Source organism: Procambarus clarkii, chromosome 7 (assembly GCF_040958095.1).
Source record: "Procambarus clarkii isolate CNS0578487 chromosome 7, FALCON_Pclarkii_2.0, whole genome shotgun sequence".
NCBI classification, from domain to species: Eukaryota; Metazoa; Arthropoda; class Malacostraca; order Decapoda; family Cambaridae; genus Procambarus; species Procambarus clarkii.
In genome coordinates, this window is record NC_091156.1 from 20,953,795 (window position 1) to 20,966,132 (window position 12,338).

Genomic DNA, 12,338 nt, shown 5'->3' on the forward strand with positions numbered 1-12,338 from the left:
ACACGAAGTCGAGACAACAACCCAAGGTAGAGCATTCGCCAGAAAAGGGGGAGAACGGCCGCAGACGAAGAAAACCTATGATCACGACAATAGGAGCCAAAAACCACTGCGCCTGCGAAGAGCAAGAAGCTCTGCCACACGGCACCCAGAGGCGAATGCCAACACAAAAAGAAAACCGAGGCAAAGCAAACCTGACCCCAAGGAGCCACAACCACCAAGGAGAAGAAAAACAGGAGAGCACCCTGTCCAAAGACCAGGACGACACAGACAGTGCATAAGCAGGCCAGAGATGTAACAACGCACGAAACAACCTGCGAAACGGCGCAGAAGGAATATCGATACCGAAAGCTAGCAGCAGAAACCAAGGTGCCAGACCCAGGAATGGCCCCAAGCCCCTCTACATCCTCCGCAAGCCAATCCTATGACAGCCCCAGGAGGGAAAAGAAAACGCAGGACCAAAATGAAAATGCCACAAGTGTGCAAGACCACCTCCACAAGTGCAGCTGACAGGGAAGGAACTCGCATAAGGAGCCGCCCCGCACCAACATCTTGCAGAAGGGCGGGAGCGAAAAGACTCATTAGGAGGAGCAAAATCGCTCCCAGGAAAACTAGGAGCACCGAGACAGTGTGAAGAGAAGAGATATTCACAAAAGAACAAAAAGGCCAACACCCAGAAGCTGCTGGGAAGAGGACCCACAAGCCCTAGAAAGGACCAGAGGGAAGCTCAACCAAATGACGACTGATGCACCAGAAAACGGGAAGGAGCAAAACAGTCCCGAACCTTCGAGAACAAAAAGAAGCAAACACAAAGGACGAAGGCCTCAAAACCCCGTCGCACCCGAGACCAAAAGTCATGCAGAAACCCCAAGAAGAGGGGGACATGACGGAAGAAGGCCCGTCCCGGAAAAAGGGGCGAAGATCGTAGAAAAGCACCCACCAACAGGACGGAAACAACGGGTACAACGGACAAGGAAACCAAGCCCAGGGAGGGGCCGACGCCCACAAAGCACGTGCGGAGAGGGGGAACGGAAAACCCCACACCACAAAACCGCAAGTCCCCCCCCCAGAGGGTTAGAAACACCCCGGCGGGGACCAACGGGGCCTGAGGCCTCTCACGTGAACCCCACCCCAGCCCCGGGAACCCACCCTGCAGGCCCCGGAGCCGAGCTGTCCCCTCAAAGCCCCAGCGTCAAGAAAACCCCGGGGCAGCCATGAAAAACACGAAGGAAGGGAGCCCACTAGGCTCTGGAACTTGAACCGAAACCGGAGGATAGGCGAGGGGCGAGATGAAGACCCTAAGCTCATCCCCAGCCAGCACAATGAGGCGAGGACAAGACAGTGAAACCAAGGAACATGGAAAAACCAGGCCCTGCACGGCAAGACCGGCAAGGAAGGAGAGCCCCAGAGGGAGCACGAAAGGGCCGAACATAACGCCACAACCAACCCCGACACGCAGCTGCAGTACCAAAACCGCAGCAAAACGTCACCACACTCCCCGAGGAAACGACAGAGAAGATAGATAAATCGTACACGAGTGGCACACAAGGGGACATAGGTGGAAACCGAGCACCCAACTGAGCCACAGGGACGGTAGAAGAAACGTGTGCAGTGTAACAGGCAATCAAAGGAACACATTAGGCAGCCCAACATGGGCTGACCCCATACACAGCCCCAAGAGCAGAGATGAGAGTGCCCAAGAAGCACAGAATCCGCCCGACAGGCAGAACCCAACCTGCAAACACAAGGAGGCAAACACAAAACCTCCGACACAGGAAAACGTACTACCAAACAGGCACCCCCACCGTTGCACTGCAGAACAAGGTGGAGGCGGGGCCCCGAACTCAAGCAAGGTTAGACAAGCATAGGAGAGGGGCAGGAGGAGTACAGGCAGGAACCGCCTCTGAAGGGACAAGAGGCCACCTGCAGACACCCGTCAACCGAGGAAGGAATCAGGTGGAGAGAACTAGAGCTGCCCAGTATGGGCTAATAGCCCTGCAGTAGGCACCTCGGGTGATACGGTCCACGTTCTCAAGTACGTATGTACACCCATTCCTACTCCCAAAAACAAAAACAGCGTCAGGACGAAGAAGACGCCAAAACCGCACCAACTCACCTGCAGAACATAGGCCCTGAAGGGCCATGACGCAAGCGTTCGAGTCCGTATCCGCCGGAGGCGGCTAGTGCGTCCACGCTGGAGAGGATGGGAGCAGTGAAGGAGGCTCCCCACCCTAGAACGCAGGGAAAAACCTCATGAATTCCACACAGCGGCACCCCAGAACACCCCCAAAGCAACAGGGCACGGATGGGAATAAGAAAAGAACGAGAGGCGAAGCCCCCGAGAGAATTGGAGCAGAACACGTGTGCACACCGCCAGGAACCAAAACAAACTCCCACGGCGCATGCGCAGGACGCGAAAGAAAGTAGCCCAACCAGGCGAGAAGTAGCCCAACCAGGCAAGAAGTAGCCCAACCAGGCGAGAAGTAGCCCAACCAGGCGAGAAGTAGCCCAACCAGGCGAGAAGTAGCCCAACCAGGCGCGAAGTAGCCCAACAAGGCGAGAAGTAGCCCAACAAGGCGAGAAGTAGCCCAATAAAGCGAGAAGTAGCCCAACAAGGCCAGAAGTAGCCCAACCGGCTACAAGGGGCCCAAACGGCCACAAAGGAGCCCAAACGGCCACAAAGGAGCCCAAACGGCTACAAAGGAGCCAAAACGGCTACAAGGAGCCCAACCTGTCCAGAACAGAAGGAACCCGTATGGAGGCAAACTCCGGGACACGCAGGAGGAAGCCGCAAAGGCCAACCGCACCGCAGGCGAAGAGATGCGGTTAGCCGAAAACCTCCTGAAGACGGAACCGAAGAAACCACAGGGACACGGAACCGAACCCGGGGAGGAGCAGAACCCAAACCCAAATCGTACGCAGAGGGGGGAAAGAAAACCCCACTCCTTGTAACAGTAAGCCCCGCTCAGAAGGACTGAAATCCAGGCGGGGTGCAATGGAGCCCAAGGCCCCCAAGGCCACTCCTCCCCAACCCCAGGAGCCTCTGCACCAGGCCCCGGGGCCGAGTCGACCTCCAAAGCCCCGGCCTCACAAGAAAAAGCCGGGGCAGCCGAGAGAGCTGAAAGAGAAGGGGGGCCCACTGATCAAAACCCCGGAGCATTGGCCGGAGGAACAGACTCAAATGCCTCCGCAGCTACCCCGGACGGGGCAACCCCCGAAACTGCCCAAGTCTCAGAACCTCTAACCCCGCCCCGACCCCGAAGCCTGCAGATGCGTAGGGGCCGGAAGCAGGAGGGGGAAAAAACAAGGGGGGGCGTGGAAGGAACCAAGGCCGAAGCGACCAAAACCACCCAAGTGTGGGTCCCTACACAAGCGGGGCAGCATCGGGAAGTCCGGGGAAGCGACAAACCAGAGCGCGTTGCAACATCCTACCCTGCAACGCGCGAGCTGCCTGCACCCACGGGAATTCATCAGCAGACTGGGTGAATGGAGTCACGAACACGCAACAAAGCTCGCAGGACTCAAAGGTCGAATGTGTCACCGACCCAACAGGCAGCATGACGGAGGCAAAAACAAGAAGAGTCACCCTGAGACAAAGGGACAGAGCAACCCTCAACTCGCACAAAGCAAGAGGGGACGCAAGGGTCTCCACTATCGGACCCGAGAGCCCCCGGGGGGTTTCCCAGGGCCCCTAGACTGGGTCTGCTAAGGGTTATCCCAGGCAGGGTACTGCTAACCGGCGCCCCAAACTACCAAGCAAACTGCTAAAGCTGAACCCACGGGACGTGTCCACTCGTGAGGGCAAAGCAGGGGGTGCCACCACACAAACGAACCTAATATAAGGGGGGGGGGGAACAAGGAAGACCCCCCTGCCGGGCAAAAACAAAAATAAAAGAAAAAACCACACAAGTGGACAACGTACCCAGAGGGAACAGAGCCTGCCGCTGTCATAGGTGAAAACTAGCTACTGTACGCAGTACCCTGCGCCCCACCAGTGCGATAACTACCACTTACCCCAAGGTAAACAAGGGAGTGAAACCCCCAAACCCTCGGGGCGGCCAAACGCCAAGCAGCGAAAAGCCAACAGAGGTAGACCCAAGGTGACTTGTGGAAGGCAACCCCAAGCCCCAAGGGCGGTACTTACAGGGCACTCAGGGAAGGTGACCCTAAGCACATGCAGCCCGAGTACCTGAGAATACTACTCCCAGCTCACACGACCACCGTAAGAGCAGCACTGCAAACAAGTCACAGCACTGAGACAAGACTGGAGCTGGAGCCACACGACCGTGCATGATCCCATCAGCCGAGGAACTGGGGCGGGGATCGCCGGCGCGGGGGTCTGGGGCTCCCCCTTCCCCCTCCCGGGAAGAGGGGAGCTGCGCAGACATGCGGCGCGGCGCGCGTGACGTCATGCTTGTTAGTTCGTTTTCCTGGGGGAGTTCTGTCCACTCGTTTGTCGATTTTGTTGTTTAACCAGAATAGGGGTTTGTTTTGTGGTGCTTACCTTTCTGGGTGCCTGTCCCGGTCGATGGCAGATATAGAATGCTCCAAATCACATGTGCATTTCTATGGGCCATTGCTCCCCGTGCCTTTCTGAGGGGGGCCAGGTTCTGGCTCGTGGTCCCCGGTAGGCCTAGAACTCCACCCACATCGACTGATGCAAAATAGTTAGGGTATCCATATCAGCCATGGATAGCTCCGGGGAGCCGTAGGGGCTCCCCCCAGAAAACATGCTAAGCCCCAAGGAAAGGGGAGAGCTGTCAGCAAGCCAAAATGAATCATGGGCCTTGTATCGAAGCCAAAAGGCAGATGCCGATCTGAACTCAGAGGTAGCCAGGTTCATAGGGAAAGTGAGATCCTAATCCCACAGGAGGAACTGAAAGATGTTCTGAATCCCAGGCAGGAAGGGACAACTCAATGGCCTCCACCATCGAAGTGGATGGGCAGACTTAGCAGATTTCTCTTAGTGTTCTAACAGAGAAATCTACTGGTGTTTATTATTACAGAACCTTTGGTTAATACTCTATTTCAAAAACTAAATACAGATCATTAACATGTTATCCAGGTGGACACTGAGAGCAACAAGACATCCTACAGAGCCTAGCAAGTGAGAGTGGAAATCTTGAGATGATTCTTGAGGTTATCTTGAGATGATTTCGGGGCTTTTTAGTGTCCCCGCGGCCCGGTCCTCGACCAGGCCTCCACCCCCAAGAAGCAGCCCGTGACAGCTGACTAACACCCAGGTACCTATTTTACTGCTAGGTAACAGGGGCATAGGGTGAAAGAAGTTCTGCCCATTGTTTCTCGCCGGCGCCTGGGATCGAACCCAGGACCACAGGATCACAAGTCCAGTGTGCTGTCCGCTCGGCCGACCGGCTCCCAATGGAGTGTTTCTCCATGGAATAGTCTGAACTTTAGTGCATCATTAATTACAAATTTTACCTCAACATTTTGGCTGGTCTCCCTCGGCTCGCTGAGGCGTACCCCATTGATGAAAGTGCCGTTATTACTTCCAAGATCTTTGACAAAATAATGATGATCATCATCGCCATCTGATTTGTAGGTGATTTCTGCATGAACCTACAATGAAAATGTAAGAAAACTAAAATACATGAATGGAAATTGAATAATAAGAACTATATATTTAATGCTATAAACACAAAATTATAAAATACACTTTGCACAGTACAGTATTACTCAACAAAAAATACACCACGTAGAAGTTTTCTTACTAAATAACACAAAATATGAAATAAAAACTAGCTTAATAAATTCTATGAACTACCGTATACGTTGCAAGAGGTAACTACATTAGATTAAGTTTGTAAAGTTTAGAATGACCAAATTTTTTTTAACAATTTACATAAGTTGGTGGCTCATAGGATAAATAATGGGTGATAATTACATGCAAATTTATTTTCACTTATTTACATTTATTCCACCCAGAGATTCACAACTATGTCTCGCTTTAAGCTCTACAAGGCTATCTACAACTAGCGTCCATCCGACCTTTGTGACCCGGCGAGTCACAAAGGTCGGATGGACATTGGCGAGTCTGATTTCTGTATAATACGATAAATTCCACTGCAAATGGTTTTCCTTGTCTGTTCCTGCTCACCTCCTACTGTCCAATTCATTAGCAACTAATCACAAAGTAATTATATAAAGCCTGATATTTTCAAACCAATTTATTTTGTAATTTGCTACCCATGTATTCATAAACCCTACCTGGCATAACTCCATAGCTGCTAACTAGATTGTAAAGTGAGTGGTTTTTTAAAACCAACTTTGTGGAACACTTTTCATTATGTTTATAATGAAATAGTATACCAATGCATTTCCTCAATACTCATTGGGGAAAATGAAGTATTGAGTGAAATGAAATGGCTCTTCCCGAGCCTCACCTCGGTAGCTCCACTAGCCTTATGCACTGGACTTTATCTTAGTCCAGCTATCAACTACTTAACTGCGCCACCCAAGTATTCTCAGTCGGCGGGAAACTGCGCCAACCAAGAAAACTCTTTTTGATTTTTCCGTACCCATTCTAAATGTGTGCGAGGTTGGTTGTGTACGAAATGGACTCTTAGGACCTCCAGTGAGAGGCAGCCATCTTTGAAAAAATTCCCAGAATGACCCAGAGCTGCTGGCTGGGTTAGTACTGAGTGAGCAACCAGAGGTGGCACACGCGCCTCTGGCTCTCAAACACCTGTCCGACGCGGTGTTGAAAGATTGTACTCAGTCGGTGAAATTCAAACCTTATTGTTTGAAGAACGTAATGGTCATAATATTGGTGAAGCTAGGCACAATAAGGATCTAACACAAAGGTCTGATGCAAGTGATATACAGCACCTATGAGGACGATACAGCGAGCGTATCCAGTTGTAGTTCTGAGCGTTAACCTTGCAATCCTATGCTATCTCCAATTTATTTAGATAATACATAGATGAATCGTTTTCTGTGTTCAGTGATGATGCATCTGATACAAGTAGCATAGATGAACAGTGTTAGCGGCTTCCGTGGTGGTGTTTTCCATAGATATTTTCAAGAATACCTGAATCTATTCCTGACTGACGGACACTCTTTGAGGCTAGCTGAATCTCTTTCTGACTGACGGACACTCTTTGAGGCAAGCTGAATCTCTTCCTGTGTGGGACCATACAAAGCGATCTTTTCAAGACTACCGTACAAATTGATCTTTTCCTATAATCTTTTCAATATTACCTTATGCTTTACAAGCTTGGCTACATACAACCTACAAGTACTAAAGCCAAGGATGTACGTGAGTGCCTTATTTGCAAACACACAGAATGAAGAAACAGGAAGCGAAAATCTATCTGTATCTGATGCAACGAGAGCGAAGTCGCGCTGTGTACCATGAACTACTTCATTGACTATTACTCACTTCCGAAGTACTGAGTGTGTAATACAGTGTGTTACTGCTGTAAATAGTGTGTGAAACTGTACATATTGTAATTTTAGTGAATTTTTAACAAGTAATATTGTGACAATAAACATTTATTGTGGACACATTACTGACACATGTATCACAGTTCCATGGAACATTATGAACGTTCTACTGTATACATATTGTAAAGGACACAAATATGCATCATATACAATACAAAAACAAATAAAACTGCACTGGAAATACATAGAACAAATAATTGAAAATATATTTGTGGCAACACCCGGTGCTTGAATGGCCCGTGCGACCGTGTCTGGGGGAGTCACACACGGGCGACCAGGCCCAGATGACGTCACAGCACACCTTGTCCAGGTCTTCACCACCAAAGTAAGTGGAATTTGGTATTTATTTTTACACAGACATGTTCAGGGAAGGGAATTTATCATTTTACGAAGAAAAAAGAATTTTGGGGGAATCATCTTCTTGAGGTTATCTTGAGATGATTTCGGGGCTTTTAGCACACTTTATTTCACGCGCACAGGGGGAATTTCACAATAAACTCGGTGCAGCACAGTGGTTAATGAGACAGGGAGTTCAGTAGCAAGCATATATCGATCCACCAAGAGATATCAGCTATTAACAGATAAAGTGCATACCTAAACCCATCACAAAGTGATCCCTGTAACAAACTTGATGCAAACACTTGATCGAAATATAATAAAACAAACTACACCCAAAATAACTAGCCTGGCCTCCACTAGATGGCAGCACCAGGATACACCATGGCCAGGGAAGGTAGGCAAGCAAACACTATGCTCTCCTCTAAGGTTGCAAGGCTGAATTCTCTCAAACTACTGTCAAAGCAAAAGCCTCCTAATACTGTTTCTTGTAATTGCCTTGACCATATAGTATAGTTAAACATAGATCTCCTGTCTCCCTTACTTATTTTCATTGCTTTGCACTTTATTTGGATCAAATTCCAGCAGCCTTTTATCTGCCCATTCCTGAAGTTTGTTGAAGTCTCCTTGCAGCACCCTACAGTCCTCTTCAGTTCTTACTTCCCTCATTAACTTTACATCATCTGCAAACATCGACATGTACGAGCTCACTCCTTCTGGGAGGTCATTTACATAAATCAATAACAGCAATGATCTATGTTGATACAGCATTGAATGTAATCAAAGGCCTCTGTCTAGTAGGAAACTTAGAACCTTCACGATGCTTCAACCTGGAAGTATTCAAGCCTTGATAACAAACACCAGGTCTCTACGACCCACAAGTGCCTACCAGCAGCAACAACAAGTAACTATGAAATCTAGGAACCTCACACAGAATCAAAAGAATTACTCAAAGTCATAAGACCTGGAATCCCGAGAGACCTACATGATGACTTCAAAAAATCAGCATTGAATGTAATGAAATTAAATTTTCTGGGCGAGGCCCAGAGGCTCTCTGGAGCTATTCAGGCTGATATGGATACAATAGACTTTGGCATCGGTCAGTGTGAATAGTGTTCTAGGCCTACCAGGGACCACGAGCCAGGATCTGGCCCCCCTCAGAGAGGCACAAGGAGCAATGGCCTATAGAAATGGACATGTGGTTATGGAGCATTCTATGTCCGCCATCGACTGGGTCAGGCACCCAGAAAGGTAAGCATCCCCCAAAACAAACCCCCTATTCTGGTTGAAAGTACTATTGAAAGTCAAACGAGTGGACAGAACACCCCAAATAAAATTGAGCAAACGAGACATCACCACGTCGCCGTGCGGCTTGTCGGTGCAACCCCCCCTCCTTGGGAGGGGAAAGAGGGAGCCCCCCCCCCCCCAGACCCTCGCGCCAGAAATCCACACTGCAGTTCTGAGGCTGAATATCAAAACATGAAAAACCGCTGACCAGGGAGCCTCCGGGTCTCAGCCAGAAAATGGTGTTTCATTACATTCAACACTGGTTTTCTGGGGGAGCCCCTTCGGCTCCCCGCAGCTACTTCACTGAAGAAAAGGAAAAGAGACATACACCTGGGAGGTGTACGCCATGCCCAACTCAAATCGAAAACAAAAAAAAACAACGGCACCGAAAGATCCAGCAAACGACCCGGGAAACCCGAACCCAGGCACAGGGAAGTGGGAAACTGGGGCAACCCAAAGTGCGACCCCAGACACAGAGGCTGAGATGCGCAAACAATGACAGAAAGCCGCAACCGGACACAACACATGATGGACCCCCGGCCAAACCAACCAAGCATCAACAACCTAAGGACCCCTCCGGAAAGCAGATGTTTCAGTCTTAGCAGAAAAGAAGGAGATGGCTGCAAATGAACAAAACCAAGCACAAGTCTGAATCTGCACAAGAGCAGAAACGCCTGCGCCAGAGGAGCATGAAGCTCCCCAACCCGACCCCCAGAGACCAACGTCAACAGGAAAAGAGCCGGTGAGAAACAATCCTGAACCGAAGGGGTCACCCCAAACCGAGGTGGAGAGAGATAAGAGAGCACCCTGTCCAATGACCAGAACTGCTCAGGCAGCACATGAGCAGGCGGGAGGTAAAACAACGCCAGAGACAGCTTGCGAAAAAGGAACATCAATGCCGAAAACAAGCTGCAGCGGCTCCGCCAGTGCCGCATGATACGAGGCGATAGTATGCAGCAGACGATGGTGGTCCTGAAACAACCACGAGAGAAAGGACAAGACAATCTGTACAGAAAGAGCAGAATACCTACGAAGAGACAAAAAGAAACAGAAGAACCTCCAGGAAACTTCATACCACTGCCGAGACAAAGCACGCAAGTGGGACACCAGTAATGAAACCACCTGATCACCCTACAGATGGCGATAGACTCGAGTAAAAAATATCAGACGTGAAGACTCGAGGAGATCACCACCATGCCCTGAAAAACCCAAAGGGGAAGCCGGCGATGCAGCAGCTAACGCAAGGCCCCCGGAAGCCGAACCCAATGATCGCGAGAGAGGTGGAAGTTAATTAAGTTCCCCAAAGGAACCAGAACAGCTGATGAAGCCAAACCCGACCTAGCAGGTAGACAATCATAGCAAGTGCAGGCTCGCGCACAACCCTCAAGCAACCGCTGGGTGACCCATGTGCCCCCCAAAACAAGCAAAGGCGGGACTGCAGCTGAAGCAGAGTCGCCGGAGGGAGAGACAAGGAAGCGGTCCAAGAGTTGCACACAGAACCCAGCCAAGTCCGAACCGGGGAGGGAATCAGACGGGACTTCCTCCAGTACACCAGGAACCCGAACTCAGCGAGCTGGGAAAGAACCAAATCCCTGGCGAGCAGACAAGCAAACTGGCTGGGAGCCCACACCAGTCAGCCATCAAGGTAGGCCAGCACTTGAACCCCTAACAGACGGAGAGGGGCCACCATGACCCGGGGTAAGGCTTGTAAACATGCGAGGTGCCAAGTGCAAGCCGAATGGAAGGCAACGAAAGCGGTAACCAAGACACCCCCACAACAAAAACCAAGCCAGGCCCTGAACCCCAGATGAAGTGGGATGTGCCAATACACGTCCTGGAGGTCCAGGGACACCATCCAAGCACCCGGTCCAAAAGGAGACTGGACCTGGGATAGTAGTCATCCGAAAGGAGGGGCAATAGACCCAGGGGTTCAGACGGGACAAGTCCAGAATGAACCGCAGGTCCGCACAGACCCCGTTACGGGACTGGAAACAAACGGGAAACCCACATGAGGGACATCGTCGTTATGACCACGCCCAAGCGTACCCACTTCAAGACGACCTAACAGAGCACAGAAAAAAAAGCCCAGCCCGCCCCGCCAGCCCCAAACCACCCCTAAGGAGGAGCCACCCAAAGCCACCATAGGCCGTCTGAAATAACCCATAAAGCCCACAAATTCGTGAGACCATGCACAAGTGAACAGCTATGAGCCTCCCCTTTCCCTGCATTGCCCCGACAATGGGGCGAACCACAAAAGGGCCGACGTCGTTCATGAAAACCCGACAGATGCACAGAGCGATGGTTTCAGTTGCATATGGTCCTGGGGACCATTCAGACTTGTTCGCATTTGTGTTCCTCATGTGTGCCCCAAAGAATGAGGTGATTTGATAAAATGCTATGCCCAAGATTACCATCCGAGTGCCGGCGGGGAAGTGGTTCAAATAGCTACGGCTATCACTTCCTTATGTCCGGTCGTGATGGTCAAGCGGATTAAGGCATCCTGTACATACCAGTTGTGTTGCTCCTGGCAGTATGGGTTCGAGTCACTTCTGGGGTGTGAGTTTTCAGTTGCATATAGTCCTGGGGACCATTCCGGCTTGTTCGCATTTGTGTTCCTCACGTGTGCCCCAAAGAATGAGGTGATTTGATAAAATGCTATGCCCAAGATTACCATCCGAGTGCCGGCAGGGAAGTGGTTCAAATAGCTTCGGCTATCACTTCCTTATGTCCGGTCGTGATGGTCAAGCGGATTAAGGCGTCCTGTACATACCACTATGCATCTGGCGTACAGGACACCTTCACCACTCGACCATCATGACCGTTCACGACAAGTGTAAATATCCTGTGCACCAGTTGATTGACAGTTGAGAGGCGGGACCAAAGAGCCAGAGCTCAACCCCCGCAAGCAAAAATAGGTGAGTACATACATACATATACCGTATATGATTTTGTTTAGCATGATTTTGGGAGCGACTTGTAAAAATTTGTATTTGTAAAACTAAACATATTTTTAATACAACTCTGACTTCATTCTCTTTATTAGATGCTGTTGTCATAGCCGAGTGTCACAGAAACGATTTTAGTTGACACTTGTGTTTGTAATTAACATTTGAAAATGGTGAAAATTCAGTGAAAAAAATCCTCCCTTTCTATTTAGGCTGCGATGCTGAAACTTGGAGCAGCTGGAGCCCTTCTCATATACAAACAAGCAATAAATATTGATTGAAGTAGAACAATTTTTAGTGGCCTAG

At 50.0% G+C, this 12,338-nt stretch overlaps 1 protein-coding gene across 4 annotated transcripts in view; it reads right to left on the reverse strand.

Annotated features, from left to right (window-relative positions):
- LOC123761511 (uro-adherence factor A) overlaps window positions 1-12,338 on the reverse strand; it is a 144,286-nt gene that overhangs the window by 36,569 nt on the left and 95,379 nt on the right. For all 4 annotated transcript variants that reach the window (XM_069313938.1, XM_069313939.1, XM_069313936.1 and 1 more), the window contains exon 7: window positions 5,440-5,577. In XM_069313938.1, the coding sequence (XP_069170039.1) occupies window positions 5,440-5,577 (138 nt within the window). The remainder of the gene's footprint in view (window positions 1-5,439; window positions 5,578-12,338) is intronic.